Raw genomic sequence first — 24,635 nt, forward strand, 5'->3', positions numbered from 1 at the left:
AAACACAGTGGTTGAAGGGGGTAGTAAAGTGTCTTATTTAAGCTTCTGTGAGAGCACATTTAAGACATCCTATTGTTTAGTCCTTCAGCTGATTTTGTATGTGCCTTTAGTCACTTTTATCCATCCAGTTCTCCATGACTAACCATATGTATTTAATGGTAGAGAATTTTCTTGTTTAAACCATTCGTTTATCTTTACTTTCTGCTCAGAATCTTCTTGAGATCCTGTTTATTGGCCATCTTAGTCACAAGCATTATTCAGTTCTTATTAATTTTTCTCAATGTTAAAAAAAGAACAAAATTAGAAAACCAAAATCTGGCCTTCAGTTGAAACTTCAGATGTGTTGTCATCATGGTGATATTGAATCTCTTAAAACATTTTGCATTTTTCCTTATACTTTGACAAAAATAACTATTTTTAGAGCTTTATTTTGATTAGTATAACACACATCAGATGCTTTTAAAGCAGATTTTTAGTTCCTTGTTGCAATGAATCAGAATGCCCTCACATTCATTAAATATTTCTTTTTAGAATTTTGTCTAATTTCATCCTGTGAATATTCATATTTGTGTATCTTACACACACACTGCTTTGAATGTTGAAAAAAAAAGCATTTTTTTGTGTGTGTTAAAACATTTATGTATTTTTCATCTTTGGTTCTTCTGAAAGGGATCTTTAGAATACTCAAAGAATGAGAGTGGATATCATTTGGAACCTAATTTTAATGGGATTAGTTTCCTTGAATTTCTTAAAAATGTGTGTGAAATGTGAGCAACTTGACAATACAGATTTTGAAGCAGTTGGTGGTCCCATATGTGCAAACATAAATTCTAAGTCTCTACATATTTTAGAAGATTCAATTTCTGTTTCTTTAGGATGGTCCGTATTTTAGATAAGCTAATGTGAAGGTCTCCCTTCACTGATCCATGATGTCAGCCACTCTTTCCCAGTGATAATGCCTTCTCCTTTCTGGTGTGGATGCTTTGTATGCTAACAGGGGATAGACATGTGCTTCTCCCCAAAAGAAATCCTGTGACCTTTCTCCATTTATGCCATAAGTTTTGATCTTTTGTGAATTGAGAAAGAGAGGAACACTGCCCAAGGGAGCACACAGCTTGTGGCCCCACAATTCAGTAACTTCTCTGATGCCAGATGCCACAGAAAACTCCAACAAAACACACAAGGAGTGAAGACCATAGTGACATGCTGATCAGTGGCAGGGATTATTATGTGGCATACCTGAATAGCATAGGCAATCTGGAAATTGCAAGCACAGCAGATGGTGAGCTATCATTTGGAGCATCCTTGGCAGAGGGCCTGCTGTACCGCAGAGTTCCACAGGCTGTGGTAAGAGCAAGCCAGAGAGGGACATTGTGAAGCAGGCATGCTGTATGTGCCCAGTAACCTCCCTGACTCCAAACTGATGGAGCTGAGTATGTCAGTGGGCAAGGGAGCTAATCAAAAGCCAGGAACACCTGTGCACATGTCTAACCTTGGAACACCAAGTGACAGACCAAAGTCCACAATACTATCTCTCCTTTGTGCCTCCCTCTGGTTAAAAATAGCAGAAGAGAGCATCCTTGGCCTCAATACTATCTCTTCTTATGCTTTCCTTGAGTTGCAAACAACAGACGAAAGCATACCAAGATGCTGTGCTAATGTCTTCTCTCTTGTTTTCTTTTTTATGTTTTTGTTTTCATTTTTGTTCTCTTTAAATTTTCTAACATAAGAATAATTAGTGTAAGACTTGCTAACTTCATGCAAGATAAGAATGAATGAAAGCATTTGTGTGACATCTGTATTTTGGGGGGTATAAAAGTCTGTATTTTCAACTAAAGTCCATCATCCTGAAAGTGTGGATGATGAGCTCAGTGTACAATAATAAAATCATTTCTCTGTTAAGCTTCTTCTTGTTATATGTTCAATTAATCTTGACATCAGACATGGCAGAAAACATGACTTACAGAGAGACTACTAAGAGAAAGGAAGACTCCAATCTTGAAGTGCCCGGTACTAAGGAATACAGCTGGGGTGACATTGCTTGCAGAGATTGAGGCTAAAGCAAATGAGACTGAGGAATGCCCAGCAGAACCCCCTAAACAGACACACATACACCCCAAACAAAAGCAAAACCAAAACACTGGCATCATCCTAGAACAAGAGCAAAGAAGAAAGTATTGGTGTGGAATAGGAGTAACAAAACCTACCCATAAATTTGAAACTAACAGACACAACATAAAAATAAAATCTTGAATAAAATGCTTGACTTGAAGTGAAACATGAAGATTTGCAAAGCCTCAGGGAAGAAGAATAGAAAAGGAACAAGCAACATAAATCAGGAAACCAATGTTTCCCACTCCCCAAATGAGAAAATACAATCTCAATCTTAGATATAGAATACTGACATTGAGAATATCATTCAAACTAGGAATATTCAATAGCACATTATTTAAGTCCATCGTGCTATAATTTTTTTTAATTTTATTTGCATTGTTGTGCAACACTACTACCAAACCAAAATTGACTCCCAATGAAATATTTAGATGTGTCTTGACAATAAAAGGCTTGACCCTCTATTCCTGTCTGTACCCACAGTGTCAGGATTCACTTAAATATCAGAATGATAGACTTGTATCTATATGAAGGACTGTGCTATTGTAATAATATTGGGGAAATTAGTTAGAGGATGGAGTTGTGGAGGTGATAAGGGAACTACCAGAGCTTGTAGAGTTGTAACATAAAAATAAAAATAAAACAGAAGTGGGAAAATGAAACTATAGTAGGAACCCTGAATTATTGGGAATACTCCTGGAAGCTGAATACAGTAAGGACATAGAAACCCAAACAGATTTGCCCCATAATGATACTCTCCAAGACATAAGATTTCCCAACTGAACATAAAGAAAGCATACTGAACCATGCACATTAAAAGGATCAGATAACATAATGCAAAATATGAATACGATTAATTGCTGATGTCTCAGAATGAACTCTTCAAGCAAGAAGAGAATGGAGTGACATTTTCCATATTGTAAAACAGAAAATAAATCAACTCAGAAAAATATATCTATCAATGTTCTCATTTGTATTTGAAAATGAAATAAATATTTCAATATCAAAAATAAGTTAGGATACACAAAAACTAATCCAACCCTAGAAACACTACACCAAAATTTGCTGAGGACAGTAAGAAAGGAATTTAACCACACTCAATGATGCAAAGGGGAAGATATTCCCATTAAAACCCACAAAAGAAACCAAAGAAAACTGAATTTAAAAGTGACAGGACCAAATTTCATCCTATAAATATTACTCTGGACAGAAATGGCTTGATATCAACAAATGAATGACATAGATTAACAGAATGGATCAAAAACCAGGACCCATCTATCTGTTGAAAACAAGAGGCACATCTAACCAAAACAAACAAACAAAAAAACAAAACAAACAAACAAACAAACAAAAAAAACCCAAAAAACACAGAAGCTGTAAGTGAAAGGATGGAAAACAACATTTTGCATCACTGAAAAAGAAAAATGAGCCAGTGCAGCCAGTCTAAGATCAGATGATATACATTTCACAAGGTAAAGCTCTAAAACAGAAGCAAAGGAACATTGCATAATGATAAAGGGGTCCATCTACCAAGAAGAAATAATAATAAGAAATATAAAAAACATAAAATATTAGGGCACCTAGCTACCTGATACAAGTATTAATGCACATAAATGGACAAACAATTATAATAGCAAAGTGACCCCACATGCTTAGATTTTTATATGACTGGCCACAGTTAAGGAAACATCTTATGGGGATGATGTAGTGATGCTCTGAAAATTTTGAAATTCCTTAGGCAGAAACTAGCATGCATTGTTGCACAGTAATTGTTTACCTTACTGACCATTTTTCTAAATCATTTGGCACAAATTCTGCCTCTTAATAGGTACCAGATACTCTTGTTGATATTGGGGAGAAAGCATTAAAGCAACAGACACAAATCAATCCATTCTATTTCTTGCTGAGTAATTTTTTTCCTGTTATTCCCTCTCCAACTTCAGTCCATCCCAGTGTCACCCTGCAGTTTGAATAATAATATATATGTATATATATTAAATATATTCTATTAAATAATATATTAATATATAATATATTAATATATCACGTATTAAATAATATATGATATATTAAATAATATATTAATATCTTAAATAATATATTAGATAATTAAATTATACATTAAATAATATATTAAATAATATAATATAAAATAATAATATAATATAATATAATATAATATAATATAATATAATATAATATATATCTTAAACAATATATTATATATTAAATAATATATAAATATATTAAATAATACATTAATTATATATTATATAATATATTAATATATAATTATATAATATATAATATATAATATATTATATTATATGTTATATATAATGTAATAATATATAATATAATAATATATTAATATATACTAATATATAAATAATATATATATAATATTTAGTTAAGACAGCTGGGATGATTTCATTCTCAACTGTGAGATTTCACAATTTGAGGGTGTATTTGGGGTTCCAGTGCTAGTGTTAAAATTTTCCCACTACAAATTTCTTGCAAGGATTCTGTAAAATCCCAAAACAGAGAGGATTCCTTCAGAAAGCCTGAAAAGGGCATATTTTTGTCTCTTTAGCTTTGGAAATAATAACTAAGAATATAAATTAGATTATCAGAGGTTATTAGATGACACAGGAAAAGGATATAGAAAGGGAAGATGTTGGTTGAAGGACACAACATTTCAGTAAGACTAAAAGCCTACATTTTACTGAATCATTGAACTTTAATCACTTTTAATATTTTACTTTGTATTTCAAAATTGCTGATAGAATGCATTTGATTGAAGTAGGTAAGATTTTTGGTAATGGTGAGAATCTTGTTGGAATGCCATCATCCTTTACTCAAAATGCCTGTATTAGAGTCTTGTATAAGATTCTGACTTCTGAATCTGTCTAATATAATCCCTGAAATGTAACAGCCTAGGGATCTAGTAGTTATGTCTTTGCCACACAGGCAAAACATGTGGATTATGTTCCTGCATCACAGCCCATCACGACTCAGACCCAGCCATCTCAGACTTCTGCAGAGGAGACAGTGGATGGAAGCACTGTATGTTTCCCTGAATGTCTCTGCTACTTACACGCAAATACATATATATGCATATATACATGTTACAATTCATACATTTTCGAGAAATGTATTTCAGGAAAATGTATACATTGGATAGTGAGTGATGTGTTAATCAATTGTTTTGAATCATTGTATAATATATGAATTAGAGCACATTTTATCAAAATAATTATTACTAAAAATGTATTTGTTAAGTGATAAATAATAACAATAAATCCTTTAGAGAATCTTAAATATCAAGGGAAAACTTAAAAAATATATATTATACTGTCCTTAAAAATGCACACCTGGAAGATGATATAAATAAACAGGTAAAACATAAAAATTGTGTTTTAGCACATACATTAGTTATGTCACATACAATAGGGAAAGTTTTACTGCATTCAAGTTAAGGTTTTCTCCTTGTTCCACATGATAGCATCCTGAGGTTTCCTGTGCTCATGGACAACTGTACCAGGAATAGTGAGAACAGGCGTAAAAGAAGGATGATAAGCAGCTCTGCAATGTGAGTCTGGCAGAGCAGACCTAACATGTCAGCTTCCACAGCAGTTACCGCCTCAGACCAACAGCATTCATATTTTACAGGAAAAGTTGGGCTCATATGGGTAATTGTTTCATATTGGATTAAAGAGCATACGTGAAAGATCAACCAGAATGGAACCAAGAGTCTGACTATTTATATGCAGGTGGGCCACATGCTTGTTAAGAATAAAAATATCACCATTTTCAAGTCAGGTGGTGTTGGATTCATAAACAGGCCCAAGGAATATAACAGTTGTAACTGTGTTATAGATTCACATTTAGGTAAGACAAAACAAAGAGGCAGCTCATTTGTATAGCTGGAAGAGTGTAGTGCCTGTACTTCAGCATGTGTGCGATATAAAGGATTGTGAGTGAAACATGTAAAGGGGACTGAAGGAGAGATGGCAGAACAGGTGACTGGATATGACATAGTTAATAAGTTTTCTTGACCTTGGCACACTGTCTTGCTAATTTGGAGGGTGCCTTTCTTTCCTGCTAAAGTAAAGTTACTCTGGAGTAGGATAAAGTAGAGGAAATACATTCTGCATTCTGGTATGAATGCAGATGCCCGGGTGCAGGGAACTGTCCCTGGTAAACAAATCTCACTTCTCCTGAGTAGGATTGGGAGAGGGCAGTTTCCTGATTTCACGTGCTGTGTTGTTTCACTGAGATGCTGACAGCACAGCTGAACCAGCAGGGATGCAATCAAAATATCCTGGAGCAGTGGGGATAACTTGACAAACCCAACTGTGGCTTATACTTGTCATAAAGTCAGCTCATTGTTTACTTTTTGTCTGTAGACAAGGACTGAGAGCACTCTGCCCAGGCAGGCCTGCCTTGAGAAATAAGTCCACCAGTGAGAAGAGTGGAACCCAGCTGCTTTCCTCTGCTGACTTCTAGAAACCAGTAAAGTTCATTTTTTTCCCCTGGAGTAGTTCCTGATGAAATAATGCCAAAGAAAGATCTGTTGTGCATCCACAGGTGAAATGACAATTATGGGCCTGAAGGGAGATGAGGGCCAGCAGGGAGAAGAGGCAGTGCCATCCCTTCCCTATAACCACATCTTGGGGATATATCTAACAGTGAATTCACATCAGAGGCTTAGCTGGGCAAATGTCTTTCTCTGTGTCATGTGCAGAAATCACCAAGAGCAGGTGAGTTCAGAGATGAAGCAGGTAATTTTCAGGAAAACATTTGGAATCTTCCCTGTGTATAGTATCAATCTTAAATTCATGAAATAATCAGTTTTGTGACTCATATAAGTACATATGTGAATATGATTGGAAAAGTACAGTTGCAGTTTTTTATGTACTTGAAATGAAATTGCATTCTGTTTTTCTAACTGATATTATTTATTGCAATTAAATTTTACATCTTAGATGGACCAAACCTGAACTAATTCAGTATGATTTGGTGCTGTTTATTTTTTCCCTAAAAGTTGGAAGTGTTTTAAGTTATATCTCAAAATTTGCACCACTGTTTCACCTCAAGGATAATAAAGCACGCATATACTTTTTTAAACACTAAATGGTTGTGTTTTTAGTCGGTAGTCATCAACATGTTTCCATTATAGTGCTTGTTAATAATATCTTTTATTACCATAAAATATCTATAAATATTATGTTCTATTTATACTACAAAGTAAAGCAACAGAAGATAAACACTTTCTTTTTAAAAAATTGTTTATTTTTATTACAAAGGCATGTTTATGGAGAGAGAGAGAGAGAGAGAATTGCATTTGCTGCTTCTATTCCCAGCAACAAGGGCTGGAGCTTAGCTGATCTGAATCAAGGAGTTTTTTCTTGGTCTCCTTGTGGGTGTAGCCTACCAAGGCTTTTGGTCATGTTCCGCTGCTTTCCCAGGCCATAAGCATGGAGATGTATGGAAAATAAAGCATCTGGAACACGAACTGTCACCAATATGAGATGTTGGTACTTGCAGATAGAGGATGAGAACATTGAGTGATGACACTTATCCCTCAAATATTTTCTTATAACACATTTTGAGGTAGTATTTAATTTTTTTAAAATTAACAAATGTATAATACTGCTAAGAGTGCTGAAATTTTTAGAGAGGTGAGAGAACTAATTCACAATACACAGTGACATTAATGTACATAATAAAAAATGGTCACCACATCAGAATTCATGATTTCCTTCACAGGTTGCAAACATTTCACAACTTTCCTGGACTAACGTCCAGTTCTAGTCACAGCAAAGTTATAGTGCTCTAGAATATTTAAAATGGAAATGTGCAGGAAGCAAACATGGCATTGCAAATAAAAGCAGGCATCTTAAAAGAATTATCCATTTTTAGCTGCACAGGTATAACATTGACTGATTTTTCAAATATTCATAATATTAGGATTTAAAATTCTCATTTTACAATTCTTGCATTCCTGCTTTAAGGAGGACATTAATTTAGGTAACTTCATCCTGTGGGGTCTAATGAGACAACAAAGAGCACAGAACTCGTTATTCATTTTTTCTAAGTTTATTAAATGACAGTATCTCTAGGGCTGTCACATCCTTGTTGGAGTGCTGCACAGTTGTGAATGTTATTCAGCAGTTAAAATGCAGTTTTAGTCTCTCCTGGTGCTTAGTTCATTCAAATGCTTCTAAAATGCACTTTTAGGCAGGATTATTGGAAAAACTTTTGGGTTTCCCCAGAAATACAGTGTATGATTTCTTATTATACTAGTGTAGTTTTTGTTTCCTCCCTCTCAAGTGTTTTTTTTTTTTTCTTTCACATTTATCTTAAAGACCTTGGGAATTAAATATTCAGACTGTGAAACTGTACCATCAAAAGAATAGGTGACACATTGAAGTTAACCAATTCTGTAGTGAGTTTACCCTATCTATTGCTCTGGGGTTTGTCCATGTCATTGAACAAATCCTTACATGGAGCTAGTTTTGGTGCAACTATGTTTATGTGATGATTCTGCCAATTGATTCAATTCCATCAATAAACACTATCAACCTAGTGACATATATCTCTTCATTTGAAATTCCTATTACATTATAGTACTGTGAATATTATATTCCTTAAGTATTATGTAAACTCATGAAGATATTTGGATGCAAAAATCACTCTATTCATAAATACCAATATAATTTACCATTCATAATTAAACAAATCTTTAAAAATTGATACAGTAAGCAAGAAGGGAAAAAGCAGTTCATATTACTTTTGGAGGCATCATTGTGGTTAAGCTGTCCCAGGAACACTGCCATGTTACATATTTATGTAAATTCAAGCTCTGGTTACTGAATGTTTCTGATTCAACGTCCTGTTGCTAATGCACGTGGGAAGCAATATCTGAGGGGTAAAGTACTTGGACCTCATGTACACGTAACAGAAAGAAATGGAGTCTCACAGCCATAATTTTGGCCAGTTACAGTCAACAACTAGCTAGGCATTTGGGGGAGTTAACTATTAGATGGAAGATCCATTCTCTCTCTCTCTCATTTCCTTTTGAATAAATCATTTAAAAATATATATTTCCATACAAGTTACTCCTGAATTTTTCCACAAGGGTGTGCAGATGCGCTCTCACTGTCATTTCAGTTTTTCTCTCTTATGTACATATTGGTGTAACACCAGACATTTCATCCTTCATCTTTACTTTCCACCCATTTCATTGTGATATTTGTTTCACCATGATCTATGACTACATAAACACGTTGGAGTTTAATATGAAAGCCAGAATGAAGAGTGTGAAAATTTTGCACACTTCTGTGCTCAGGGTCTTCACTGTCAGTCCCAGTAACACCAGGCTGGCACGTCTTGCAGTGAGATCTGAGTTGCACATTCACAGTTCGGAAGCATTCATTTTGTTGAAAGAAATATCCCATTCCTTCTATATCATGATTATATGACAAGTTACCATGCCCAAATTTTGTTAATCTCATTTCTCTCAGGCAAGTAGTATTTAATACAAATTCTGCTATTCTTCCACGATGCCAATGCCAGATAACTTGTAAAAATGTAGACTACTATTACTTGTTAGATTATGGGAATTAAGACAACTTTCAAGAGAGATCATGTACACATTTTACTTCACCTGTCAATGTTCATTCACTTTAGCCATACCTTCCTCAGCCAATTTGGATAATATGGAAAATCTGATTGGACATGGGACTTTGATGATCTTCAAGGTCAAATCTGTTTCAGGACATAGTAGACTAATTCAGACTAATTAAGAGTGACACACTTTAGGGAACATTACCCAAATAATTCTGTAGTAGAAGAAGCAAATACTGAAATTCTTACCTAGTACTCTTTCCTTTTTTTTTTTAAAGATTTATTTTCATTATTTTTTTATTGGAAAGGCGGATATACATAGAGAAGTGACAGAGAGGAAGATCTGTCGGATGATTCACTCCCCAAGTGTGCGCAACGGCCGATGCTATGCTGATCCGAAGCCAGGAGACTCTTCCGGGTCTCTAACGTGGGTGCAGGGTTCCAAAGCCTTGGGCCATCCTCGACTGCTTCCTGGGCCCATTCAGGGAGCTGGAAGGGAAGCAGGGCTGCTGGGATAGAACCAGCACCCATATGGGATCCCAGGGGTGCAAGGCAAGGACCTTTGACCACTGCTTCACCGCGCCAGGCCCATATTCTTTCCTTTTTATTTGCTAATTTATTTTCTTTATTTAAATATTATTTTTTATTAATTCTTACCCAGTACACTTTTCTTTATTTAGTAATGCATTTACAAACTATTTGATTTAATGCATGGCTCATGATATATGGATTAGTGTAGTACAAGCCCATACATATGTAAGTAAATATGATTGCACAGATCTACTCCATGCTTTAATATACTATTGAAGCTAAATTGAGATTTTCCTTCAAATACATAAACAGTGAATCATTAGTCAGTTTCATCCTGAATCTGTGTTATGCAGAGGGTGCACATATGTGTTTTTGGAACAATGAGTTACCAGTGCTGGCACACCAACATTTTTGCTTTGCCAGATTCAATCTTTGAACAAAGTTCACTAATCATTTAATCAACTATGCAATGTGTACTTTGTTAATTCGTTCATGCCTTGTGGTTGCAGAATAATTATTTTGTTCATTCATTCATTCATTGTTGAATATGAATTATTAAAGATTAATATATGTATGCATTGTATGTTTTTATGTTTGCTTGAAAATGTTTTGAAGTAAAAAAAAATAGATTGTTTTGTTACTGAGTTTTTTGATATCCATGAATTGAGGAATGTTGAAAGGATTCAAAATTAACATAATGACAATATATTTGTTGTGGAGAAAGAAATGCAGAATTTTAAACCTAGAAATCTCTATTAAGCATTCATGGCTCATTATACATAAATAGTCTAAATATGATGATATGTGATAGTTTTCATGACAAAAGTGAAGATCACATGTGATAAGATGTAGATCTTTTATATTTTCAGTATGCTGAGATGAATAAAGGCATCACTAATGTTACTTAAAAATGGATATTATTTTCAAGCTGGCATTGGAATCTTAGCCAATGCCTTCCTCCTTATCTTCCACATCTTCACAATCCACCAGGTTCATAGGCCAAGGCCCATTGATATAGTCACCTGTCACTTGGCTTCTGTCCACATTGTAATGCTACTTACTAGACTGGATATTTTGTCTGAAGACATGTTCAAATTGGTGAATTTTCCAAATGAATTGATATGTAAGCTTTTGTTCTATGTGAATAGAGTGACACGGAATCTCTCCATCTCCAATACCTGCCTTTTGAGCATCACTCAGGTCATCACCATCAGTCCCAGCTCCTTCTGCCTGTCAAGATTTAAACAGAAACTCACAAATTATATTTTCATTGCTTTCTTCTGTTTTTGGTCCCTCAACCTGTCTTCCAATAGCCACATGATCATCTACACTGTAGCTCATTCCAACAGGACCAATCTCAATGTCAGTAAATACTGCTCACTTTCCACGATGAACTCCATCATCATGGTGCTCTTCCTCTCACTTTCTTTGTTCCAGAACATCATCTTTGTAGGAATCATGCTGCTCTCCAGCATGTACATGATAATTTTCTTATGTAGCCATCACAGGAAGTCTGAGTACCTTCACAGCATGAGAATTTCCCCAAGAATTTCCCCAGCAAAACGGGCCACCTGCACTGTCTTAGTGCTGGTGAGTTTCTTTGTGATTATGTACTGTGCAGATATCATCATCTCATCCTTCTCAACTGCACTGCAGAAATATGACCCAATTGTCTTGGATATTCAGAGGCTTGTGGGAAACGTCTATGCAGTTGTGAGTCCACTGGTGCTTATCAGTTCTGATAAAAGAATAATTGGTATTCTGCAAAAGTTGGTGGAAATAAAAATAGTTTTGTCAAGTTGATCAAAAAACCTGAAATGTGAATACATTCATCTGCTAAAAAAAATAATCCCAGATTTTAATCTTATATAAATATGCAGAATTTACTGTTATTTTCAACTTGTATATACAGTATGAACTCCCAACATCTGCATGCCTCTCATAATTCAAAGTTCTTCCTGCATTGAAATTTGTGTCCCTTATGCTTTCCTCACTTAATGAATGAGAATGTTCTTTCATTCTGTTCATATTTTCTCTTTGATATCTAACTCCTAAGACTTTGTAATTGAGAAAGTAATGTAAATCTTAAATCTGTATTAGTAATTGGAAGTGATTTCTCACCAGATGTAAATCAATAAGTTAAACAGCCATCATTTAACATATAGAATAAAAATGTTTTCATACCAACAAATAAATTGTTGAGTAAATGAAGTTGTAAGGGCAAAGACACATTTTGTTTTGTAGAGCAAATAATTTAATTGAAATTCTATGCTCTAGGAAATAAATCATAATTCTTCAGCTCAATATCAAGGCAAAATAAAAGCTAAGTCATGCTGACAGAATCTATCTTAAGAGTGATATAACAGTGTTGAAGCATGATTTTGCTGAACTTGGTTGTTTTTTGGATGGTCTGAACTGGCTTATAACTCTAGCAAGACATGTAAACAGCTAAATACTAAAATGAAAAGACACGATACAGCTGAATAGTAATCTGCAGACATTTTGAGGTGTATAGAACCCCGTTGAATGTAAACCAAAACTGAAATGTCTATGAAGAAGTCACAGGATGCAGTTGAGAACCTGCATTTTCCTATTAACATATTGGTTAATCAGTACCATGTGAATTAATGTCATAATGTTGTAAATTGTTGTTAATGTTATGTTGGGGCTTTTAATTGTTTGGGACAATACTTTGCTGGCTTTACCTTTAGTCCAGAGATGGTCTCACTAAGAAATCGTTGAATTCACTAGGATAATAAGATTCTGGACTTTATGCTTGGTAAATACTTCCAATGAAAGAACCTCAACTGAATTTGAACTGTGGTAATGCAACAAGGTGGAGAAATCCACCATGGGGAGAGTGTTCAGGGAGGGGTGGGGGGAATCCCAGTGCAATACACAATTAATAATAAAAAAAGAAAGTCATTAGCATGAGATATTAAATGATGAAAGTCTAAGATGGCATCAACCGAAACAAAGTCCACTCGGCACCTATCTCTGTTATGCCCTTAGTTGATGTACCCATTTACATGGTGCCAGAGCACATTCAAGTTTTGGTTAAGATGCCCAGGGTGGGACATGTTATTTTGCAGCTCGAGCTGTTTTTATCCACGGTCCGTTTCTGTAATTCATTAGCAAGCATTATTTATCTGTTTGAACAGGCACTCTAATTAGTCATGTTCATCATAATATGAAAAAGAAAAGAAGATGCATTTGATATGTTTAAAACATCTCTGCATGTGAGGCCAGTGTAAAGAATGGGAGAGAACAGAGTGGAAGTTCTCAACACAGGTTGTAGGAGACTAAGCTATGGAACAAGAACTTGGAATTTAAAAGTGAGGGGGGCGGGGAAAGGTGGGAACACAAAGTGTCTCAGAGCACTGGTATGTGACACCTCCAATGGTTGGTTCTGTGGTTCTTCAGATAAGGGCTTTACTTAACTAAGTTCTTGGTGTCTGTGCCCATGATTTGCTTCTTGACACTGGAGCAGAAAGCTAGGTGGTAGCATCGTCATCTACTTTTCCTTGCCAAGTGACCAGATGTGCATTGGTCAAGACTGCTGAGACACCATACCCATGTCAGGTAATTAAGAATGCCATTGCAAAATGCTTCTTTGTTTCATCTGATATAGTAACTCTCTCTTCTGATCATTCTTGGTTTTGTTGATCAGTATCTAAACCATCAAGTTGTATAATATAATTTGATTCATTGCAGCCATAAACTGATTTATTTCCTTTGACCCAACTCATTTTACTCTCATATAACACAAAACTCTCCTCTCTAATGCCAAAAACACACAGAGTCCTGCCACTTACTCCTTAGATGGGAAAAAATGGACCGAAGCCATTGGCCATCAGTAATCATTAATGCTTTTCAAGGACATTTCAGAACAACATGATGAACTACCACCTAATATGAGGTGATACTAAACAGGAAGAAAGAGAAGAGGAAAATCCTACATATGAAGCAGCAAGCATTCATCTAGTTTGACTTCTATACGACAAATCCAATTCACTATTCACAAAACAATCGGAAACATAACAGAAAAAAATGTTTATGTTATCTAAAAACCTGTAATAGATTATTTAACTTATTGGACACACTTAACAACTTGAAAGGAGGATGCATATCATGGTGGCAAATCTGAAAAAGCCCTAATGCTTGTACATCATTTGTATAAGAATATACTATGCTTAATTTGCTTTATTAGACACATGTGGTCTCAATACAATAGCAGAATGTGCTGAGCTAACATCAGTTCTATAAACACTTCAGAGATTACTCTTCCACATTTTCTCAGAATTTGTGCAAAGCAGTACAAGCCAAGTATCATCTCTTGTCAGCCATTCTAATCATTCCTAAAACAAAAATTTGCTTATCCTTCAGATCAGTATTTACTGTGGTGACTCAAACTGTAGCATGAAGTAAGAAATTAATCCATTTCAGTTCAGATACACTCCTGGCTCCAAGTATCTGTTCCTTTCCATCTGTTATGAGCTTAAACACCATTGCAAATGCTGTGATCTTTATTTACTTATTTAGGTAAGTGTAGAGGTCCTTGATTGAGATGAGGGTCCTTGTAGAGGTGAGGGTGAATGTAAAATGCATTAAGCATACAGGAGTCTGCCATTTATGTGAACTATCTTTTTTTTAAGATTTATTTTTATTATTTTTTATTGGAAAGGCGCATATACAGAGAGGAGATACAGAGAGGAAGATCTTCCGTCCGATGATTCACTCCCCAAGTGAGCCGCAACAGCCGATGCTATGCCGATCCGAAGCCAGGAGCCTCTTCTGGGTCTCCCACGCGGGTGCAGGGTCCCAAAGCTTTGGGCCGTCCTCAACTGCTTTCCCAGGCCACAGGCAGGGAGCTGGAAGGGAAGCAGGGCTGCCGGGATTAGAACCAGCGCCCATATGGGATCCCGGGCGTGCAAGGCGAGGACTTAACCACTTGCGCCACCATGCCAGGCCCTACGTGAACTATCTTGAACAAGTCACTTGTAGACATTGAAAGAGCTTTATATACTGTTCTTTGTTGTGTATTGGTGATTATAAATAAAAATAGAAACACAATTTATTACAACTTTCCCTGTGATAATAAAATTTTCCTTTATCTGATTTCAAGTTTCTGCTCTACCATTTAGTTTAAGTGGAATTTTGTCAACAAATTCATCCATCTACAAAATGAGTCTTGTCAAGGGATTAAATGAGTTGATATGCATAAAAGCTTGCAACAATTCCCACTTTAAGGAATACTAAGACTGTGATCTGTGATCTGTGATCTGTGATCTGTAAAAATGTTCAAACTTGGGCCAGAGTATTACATTTTGATGACCACTGAATCACTAAGATGTAAACATTTCCAAGCAAAGTAAAATAAATCATGATACAAAAAAGAGTGATATAGCAGGTTATAATAATTATGTGTCTCTCTAAATCTCAAGAATATAGTGGAGACCCATCTAAAAAATTATTGAACATTATTTTTGAAAGTTACAAGGTGCTGGAGCAAGATAGTTAAATAGATGTGCCCAAGATTCACCTATTCTTCCACAGGAAATGAACAAAATATTGAATGGAAAGTTGGATTTTAGAGTACGTACCAGAGCAAGATCCCTGGAACCAAGTAAAGGAGCATTATGAAATTCTGGCATGATAGTTTGGAGATAGAAACAAAAGCAAAGCCAATGTCTACACAGTCCAGTGCAGGGCAATCAAATTGCAGGGGGAAATATAAAGAGGAGAGCTTCAACATAGGACCTCTACATAAACAACATGCATTGGCAACTCTAGATTCAAGAGGAATCTGCAGTTATTACTGGGTTCCCAGTAAGGTTAGCTAATTGTACCCTTCCTCTTTTTATCATCAGGTCACTATTTGTTACTGTAATGTGCCAAGCATACTGGGATCCATTAGCAGGGCTTCCTTGATTCCCTCTCAGATTTCCCACCAGAGGAGGCCAGTTCACATGCCTGGCTCATTCCAATTAGTAACTCTATTCCAATCGCTGTAGTGTCTTGGGTTTGTTCACTTCTGCTGCTGCCATTGCTAGCCCTGCTCTCATGAGTTCAGCTCTTTAGGTGGTAGCTGGGATGTTGTGCATCCAGGAAACTCTGAGACCCTTCACCAACACCCAGACTCCAGGCCCATTGATGAATGTTAGCGTGATGTGAACATAAGAGCCCGGAACCTGTAACTCTTATAGTCTTCAGTTGAGGGAGATATCAGTGTACTCACTCCACTCTCTTAAGCCTGACATCCATTAGCATCAGCTGAAGATCTGTGTTCCTGCAAAACTCTGAGCTTTATCTAAGAACAAAGATGCTCCCTATGACAAAGATTAAGAGGTGGTTCTCCACCTAGCCATGCTCTGGGTAATCCATTGATTTCATAGCTACTAGAAATCTCCACCGCTTACACTGACAAGAGCATCGAATTGAAACTGAAAAGCCAAATTGAAAAATGAAGCCACATCGATTTGAAAAAATACCTTTACCATGCAGGTCACACTTTTACAGTGAAGTGATGACTGATTTGCCAGATTATCAATGCAGGGAAACAAGAAGTGTGAAAAAGCAGTGAAATGTTCAGCCTTCAAAGAGACAAGGGTGCTTTAGAATATTCCAGTGAAAAGTTTGAGGAAGCACCTGATAAAGAACATAAAATCATTATTATAAAGGTAATGAAACAGATATAGAATAATGCAAGTATGAAGTGGAAGAAAACCTAAGGAAACAATGCCTGATAAGAGTTAGAAATTTACCGAGGCATCTGAGGTCTTGAAAAGTAAACACATATTAATAAGAAAAATCATCAAATGAATTTAAAGATACCTTTGAAATCTTAAACAACTGGTCAGAGCAACCAGACAAAAGAATATGTGAGTCTGAGTATGAAATATTCCATTCACACAAATGAAAGATAGAGGCAGCTTCAGGATTTTGGGAACACCATCAAATGAAAAAACTGTCAATTATTTGTCAATTATTTTGAATCCCTCAAGAAAAAGATATAAGTTAAGGGCGTGGGAGCATAGAAAACCTTTGAAATTAAATAGCTGAAAAATTCCACAATCTGGACAATAACACTCAAATTGATAGGAGGCCCATGCATCCTCTAATACATAACCAGAAGAAAACCTCAAGTCCATGTATCCTACTTTAGCTCTAAGAAAACACAGAGAAAACTAACATCTGCAGAAAAAATACACCAAATCACTATTAAAGATGCCTATTAGAATAGTAGTATATATTTCAGCTGACATTATACAAGGCAGTGTGAATGCAGGTATACTGCTAATTCTTAAAAAGAAAAAGCCAACAACCACACTTTATACATTGATGCTACCCTCACAAAAATTAAGGAAGAAATGGGTAATTTCCAAGATAAATATCAAAGAAACTCATCCCTGCCACATAAAAAAGCCTCAAAGGACATCCTGCAGTGAGTTTAACATAGAAACAAAAGAAAAACTATTTTGAAACCATAGCTGAGGAACATAAGCAAAAGGACTATCAATAAGTTTAGTATAGTTTCTTAGCAGATCAAATCTAAGAGCACAACAGAAGGATCTCCAACATGGTCAAGCTGGGTGTACCCAAAGACACAGGAGTGATTCAAGATAGAGCCAATGTGCCAGGCACACTGGCTCAGTGATTTTATCCTTGCCTGGCATGCAATAGGATCCCGTATGGGCACTGGTTCATCATCTGGCTGCTCCAGCTCTCAGCTTGTGGTCTGGAAAAGCAACAGAGGATCACTCAAATCCTTTAGACACCACAAATTTTTGTAGACTCAGAAGAATGTCTAGCTCCTGATGTCAAGTTGGCTCAGCTTCAGCCATTGCAATCATTTGTGGAGTGAACCAGGAAATGAAAGATCTTTCTTTGTGTCTCTCTCCTTCTATAAATACAATTACATAATTAAAATCAAATAAACATTTTAAAATGACATATAGTGAAAATATAGCACATTATATCAATAGAATGAAGGCTAGTATTTAGCCTTAGTTTGTTCCAATTAATTGTAGAAATGGCATTTGGTGAAATCCTTCATCCATTCATGCATAAAGTTCTCATAATGAAAGTTGCAAGTCCTATGTAAAAATGTCAGCAAACAACATGCTGAATAGGGACAAAGCTGAAAGTATTTCTACTTAATTATGGAAGCAGACAGAATGCCCTTTCTGTCTGCTCCTATTCAACCTAGAGATTTTAGGATACACATCTGGATAAAAAAATGCATATGAATAGAAAATAAAGAAGCAAAATTATGCCTGGTTTAAAAAGACAGTAAACTATTCATAAAAAAAGAACACTAATGACTCTACCAAATTTGTTGTAAATTATATATATAAATTAATTAAAAGTGTTAGGGTACAAATACACACAAATCGCAAAAGTGTCTTCATATTTCAAATATATACATGTATATATATATGCAATTAAAAATCATGTGGAAGATATTTGCAGTGAGAATTTAAAGGCATTAATTTAATAATTACACACACATGCACACATTGGAAACACTCCAATTTCATGAATTTCATGAAGAATTAACTTTTTAAAATATTGATACTAGTAAAAATAACTAATTCACTGTCTTCCAATAGAATATTTTCTCTTATTATTTCATTAAATAATTTGTAAACCCAGCTTCTCTTTCTGCACCTTCTGGGACTCCCATCACTCTTATATTTGGCCTTTTTGTAAAAAAAAGATTTATTTATTTTTATTGGAAAGGCAGATGTACAGTGAGGAGGAAAAATAGAGAGGAAAATCTTCCATCCAATGATTCACTCCTCAAGTGGCTGCAGCGACGAGTGCTGTGCCTGTCCCAAGCCAGGAACTTCCTTCTGGGTCCCTCCCCATCCCCTTGGCCATCCTTGACTGCTTTCCCAGGCCACAAGCATGGAGATGGATGTGAAGTGGAGCTGCAGGAATTAGAACTGGCACCCATATGGGATCCCAGCATATTCAAGACAAGGACCTTCACCACTACGCTATTGCACCAGGCCCATATTTGACCTTTTAATAGTGCCTCTCAATTCTTGAATACTTTTTGTGGCCTGATCCAACTCTGCTTCGAGCTTTTTTAGGTTTCACCCTGGTGACAGGAAATATCTGCCAGTTCTGAGATTTTTTTCCTCTGCCTCCTCCATTCTATTTTGGAGACTCTCCACTGTACTTGTAGTTTGCTCCACTGTATTCTTCATTTCTGATATATCAGCTTTCATTTGATTCATTTCCAGTGTGACATGTTCATTAAAATCCTTGAATGCCTGCTTCATGTGCTTCTCATTCTTGATAAAAAGTTTTGTAACAAGTGTTTTGAATTGTATATCCTCCATTTTCTCGATATCTTCCTCTGTGAACTCTGAGATTGGCCAAGAGTTTTGCTCCTTTGCAGGGCAGTCTTCAGTAACATTCACTGAGACTCTGACTCTTCTTTTGCTCTTGATCATTGTACTTCTGGTTAGCACAATCTTCTCCTTACGGTAGATTTAAGCTGTGCCACCCACAGGGCAAAAGTTCGATTTTACTTATTGATGTTGATACACAGCCCTTTATTTGCACTGAGTTGTGCCACTCTCCAGGGAATTCCAGGTGTGGGTTCTTAGATTTCTACCATGCTCTCCATAGCCACAGCTCATGGATCACCGGTCTCTACGTCCTGTGACACTATGTTGAGGCTGCACTGTTGTCTCTACAACCTTTTTCTTACTTCCAGTTGGAGCAGGTCCTAGGATTAGAGAGGCACCAGGTGTCCTATATGGCAAGGTTGTTGGTGCTGCTGCTGTTGCTGAAAACTGTAGGCCATTAGGTCTGAGGGCCACACAGACCCATTTTGACCTGTACAATGCCATAATCGGTAATATTTCCCGGTGGGACTAGTGCAATGCAGATGAGCAACTTACTGTTGTCCCTGCAGTCATAAATCCTTTGCCACAGTGTAAGAAATGTCACCTGAGGTGCCACTACTAGAGTTCTTCATCTGCTGGTCATGACATCTCAGGGCTACTTGAACCTAACTTGGGTGGAACCTGTAGAATGCCATGTTGTTGCAGTTTGTTGAGCCAGAAATGAATTCACTCCCAGCTCAGTACAGGCACAGTCCTGCTCCAAAGCCCTTGCTTCCTTAAAAAAAATCGTGCCCAATACAGCTCTAGGTGGTCAGACTGTGTTGTGAAATCAACCCTGTTCCCACCTGGCCTGTCTGGGATCTGCTGCTCTGTCTCTGCTCCTGGTCAAATCAAACAGAAGAACAGAATGGGCAGTTCTTTGTCTATGTTCACCTCTGGAGCTCCCAGTAAACAACTTTTCCCACCTTGTTGCTGTTGTAGTTCCAGCTGACAGTGCAATTAGGATCATCACTTGCTCCATACAACTCGGGTATTAGTCACTGCACCACCACACTATTGTGTCTGCTGCATTTCTGTGTCTCTCAGTCTCCAGGTACTCCTCTGCTGTTGTTCTGTCCTCTCCTATTTTCTGCAATGTGCCCTCTCTGCTTCACACTGGCTAATATTTTTTTTTTCATCTGTTTAAATGAGTCCTTTCCTTATTCTACCATCTTGATTGTCTTGAAAATGATAATGCTTTCAGCAGTTAAATAAGAAAAAAAAATCAAAATTTTAAACTTAACATGCAGAAACAGTTTATAGTTGTATTTCACCTTGTAATATTTTTAAAAATTGACACAGCCAAACTTTATATGCTTCTCTCATTTCACAGTTCTCCATTAGATAACTAATTCCTACCTTTGGGGTTTTTGGGACACCATTAAATGGAGGAATCCTCAATTTTTTGAATCACTCAAGGAGAAAATAGAAGTTAAGGCAGGAGAAGAATTGAAATCCTTACAATTAAAGAGATCCTTGTAGAATAGCGGGATATTTTTCAAGAGATATTATCCAGAGCTGGAACAACAGTGATATATTGTTAATTCTGAAAAAGAAAAAGAGCCAGCAACAATGTTCTAACCATTGAATCTAAGTTCATGAAAATTTCAGAAAAATGAATGCTTTTCAAAAAAGCACAAAGGCAATTCATAAAGAGGCAAAACAAAACTACCACCTTGGTATATTATTGCAAAACAGGGTACACAACTTAAGACATCAATATAAACAACTTTGGAGGAGACCTCAATGCCATTTTCAAAAAACCAAAAATGCACAATTGAGATGATATCAAGTGCTGAAGTTTCATCACCACAGAAGTAACAATGCTGTTGTGAGAATGTCAGAAAATATATTTAAACTATTCATGTGACCAAGAATGATTATTTGACTATATAATCAATACAATTCAGCAACAACAATATCCCTCCCCCCCCCCCCCACAAATACAGGGAAAAAATAAGCTAGAAGATTTACATATTTTTTTCAAAAGAGGAAACACTTTGGGGATAACCTTCCCCCTATAGCACTTGCATTCCATATGCAGACTAATCCCAATTCAGTCTCTGCTTACTCATTGGTCAGTGTACAGCTTGGGCAGTGAATCAGCAGATGGAAGATCTTCCTTTCTGTCTCTCCTGCACTCAGTATATCTGATTTTCCAATAAAAAATAATCTCTTTAAGTGGAGCTATTTGTGGCAAACAAAATGTTTTAAGACACCCACAATTAGCCATTTGAAAATACATGTCAACACCTCAATGAGGGTGCGGATTTGATGCAGTGGTTAAGTGCCACTTTGATACTCATATCCTGAATGAATTCCTGGTTGGAATTGTAATTTTACTTTTGATTTCAGACTCCTTGAATACACTGTCTCAAATGCCTTTAAAAAAAAGAGTTTATTTATTTTTATTGGAAAGATAATATACAGCATTCTGAGATGAGGAAAGACAGAGAGGAAGATCTTCTATCTGGTGGTTCACTCCCCAAGCGGCTGCAATGGCTAGAGCTGAGCCAATCCGAAAACAGGACCCAGGAACTTCTTCCAGGTATTGCACATGGGTGCAGGGTCCTAAGGCTTTGGGTAGCCCTGGACTGCATTTCCAGGTCAATGGCAGGGAGCTGGATGGGAAGCAGGGCTGCCAAGATTAGAACTAATGCCCATATGGGATCCCGGCATTTTCAAGGTGAGGACCATCACGCTGGGCCCTCAAATGCCTTCTATTCACACCTTCAATTCCCTTATTTATAATTAAGGACAGAACCATGTGTTCAAGCATCCGCAGCTTGAATTTCCTGAAAATCCTACATGCAGAACACTAATGAAGCTACCATAGTGTGCAATTTCTGATGTGCTCACTTCTCTTTTTTATATTTTAACATATGTCTACACGTTCTAATTTGTGCACGGAACATTTTTTTCTTCTTTTTTAAAAAGAAAGACTTACTTATTTTTTATTGCCAACTCAGATATATACAGAGAGGAGAAGAGACAGAGAGAAATTTCTTCCACTGACGATTCACTCACAAAGTGACCTCAAAGGCTGGTGCTGCACCAATCCTAACCCAGCAGACAAGATTTACAGGTATCCCATGTGGGTTCAGGGTTCCAAGGCTTTGGGCCATCCTTGACTGCTTTCCCAGGCCATAAGCAGGGAGACAGATGGGAAGCAGTGTTGCCAGGATTAGAACTGGTGCCCTTATGGAATCCCAGTGCATGCAAGGTGAGGAATTTAGCCACTAGGCCAGAGCGCTGGGCCCCATTTTTCTCTTAATACTTCTGATTGTGTTTTCTACACAAAAACTGCATTTGTGCTGACCAGTGCTACGGGATTAAATGTTTTATTTGTTAGATTGTTGGTGATTTGTCATTCAGCACAGAGTGCAGTTCCTTGATTTTCAGATATATCTAATTATGTCATTACAACTATCAGGAAAAATTAAGTGAAGCTGAACTTAAATCAGCAGTCCAACAGTAGTCAGAATGGGGATAGAGAAAGATTTGATTAATTTTGTGATCTGAAGGTGAAGTCAGCCTCATAGCATTAGAAGAAAACTATGATTAAGTGGTAGCTTGGGGCACAGTCTTCCCCTAAGTGCCCTGACACAAAGTTAGAAAGCTCCCTATGATGTCACAAAGATGCTCAGTCATTCCCTGTCCTACACTCACCATGGAGACCTCTCTGTGACTCAGTTCTTTGCCCTTGAACCTTCAAGGTACCTCTTCAAGCCCTGGAGACATAAGGGAGTCTTGCTCCATGCTTCTGTCTTGGCTCTGCTAGGACCCAGTGGCTGAATGTCTGTGTTTGATAGATTGTTGGCCCAAGCTGTGCAGGCCCCTGTCTTCTCATAATGGCAGGCTAGCTCTGGTATTAGACGAAGAGGGAAGGGCCCTGACCATCTGAGAGAGGATCAATGATACTCAGAAGATCAGGCCATATGTTGTGGCCTCAATGGTCCCACAAAGAAGATGTGGTGACCTCTTACTCTTGTATTGGGTTTTCTGGTTCACAGTAGATGACAAGGGTTCTGTAATACACTCCCATGCTGATAGGATGCTCAGGAGGGGGAGGATGGCCTTGTACACAAGGAGCAGACATGAGAACAGTTCAGTCTAACATTCCAGGATATGTTGCTCTGTGATGACCTTTGTACATGAACTTGTGTGTGTATGTTTGTATGTGTGTGTATGTGTCTGTTTGTGCGTGTGTATGTTTATCCTGGACATGAAGGAAATATTTTACTTTTTTCAGGTGCAGGAAGCAGAATATACAAACTACCCCTGTTTGTTTGAAGCTGCTGATGTAGGAAAGCAGGTACAAGGGGTGAAAAGTCAAATTACATTCTGAAGATGATGATTATTTCTTATTTAATTTCACAGTGGGTGTCTTTTATGAATTTTCCCCAAGTTCTTCATACTGCCACTAGATTGTCTTCCAACCATATAGGAGACTGTCAGTCATTTCGCTGTGACTTCATTGTTTGAATCTTTGTTATTTATGGACAGTGTCATAAACAGTGAAAGAAAAATGCCATTGACCATCTCAGCTAATTTATAAACAATCAGTCTCTTATGGAGGATTGATTAATGAATTACACCACAAGGTCTAATTACAAATGGTAATGAAAGTATGAAGTGACATAAGGAAGATTCGCACATATTATCCTAAGATTTGACATCATATTATCTTATATTAGAGCAAACATATGATATATGACATTTTGGGATTGGCTCACTTCCCTCAGCATTAATGGTGTCTAGTTTTGCCCATTTGGCCACAATGTATTGCATTTTACTTTCTGAACTAGCCAACTAGTATGCCATAGTGCAGATGAACCAGTTTCTCTATCCAGTCCTCTGTTAATGGGCAGTTAGGTTGTTTCCATGTTCTTGTGATTGGTGATCAGGCTACAATGAACATTGGAGTGCATGTTGCTTTCTCATTTAACAAGTCTTTGG

General features: G+C 36.8%; 1 protein-coding gene across 1 annotated transcript; it reads left to right on the forward strand.

Annotated features, from left to right (window-relative positions):
* The first annotated feature begins 11,172 nt into the window (after positions 1-11,172).
* Positions 11,173-12,078, forward strand: LOC121148991 (putative vomeronasal receptor-like protein 4). Its single transcript, XM_040969395.1, has one exon. The coding sequence runs from the start codon at positions 11,173-11,175 to the stop codon at positions 12,076-12,078; it is 906 nt and encodes a 301-aa protein (XP_040825329.1).
* The last annotated feature ends 12,557 nt before the right edge of the window (positions 12,079-24,635 follow it).

This window comes from Ochotona curzoniae, unplaced genomic scaffold (assembly GCF_017591425.1).
Source record: "Ochotona curzoniae isolate NIBS_2020 unplaced genomic scaffold, NIBS_Ocur_1.0 contig_1869, whole genome shotgun sequence".
Lineage (NCBI taxonomy): Eukaryota > Metazoa > Chordata > Mammalia > Lagomorpha > Ochotonidae > Ochotona > Ochotona curzoniae.

Excerpts from the sequence above, each read along its gene's own strand:
- LOC121148991 (XM_040969395.1), top strand. The coding sequence starts at position 11,173 with ATGTTACTTAAAAATGGATATTATTTTCAAGCTGGCATTGGAATCTTA.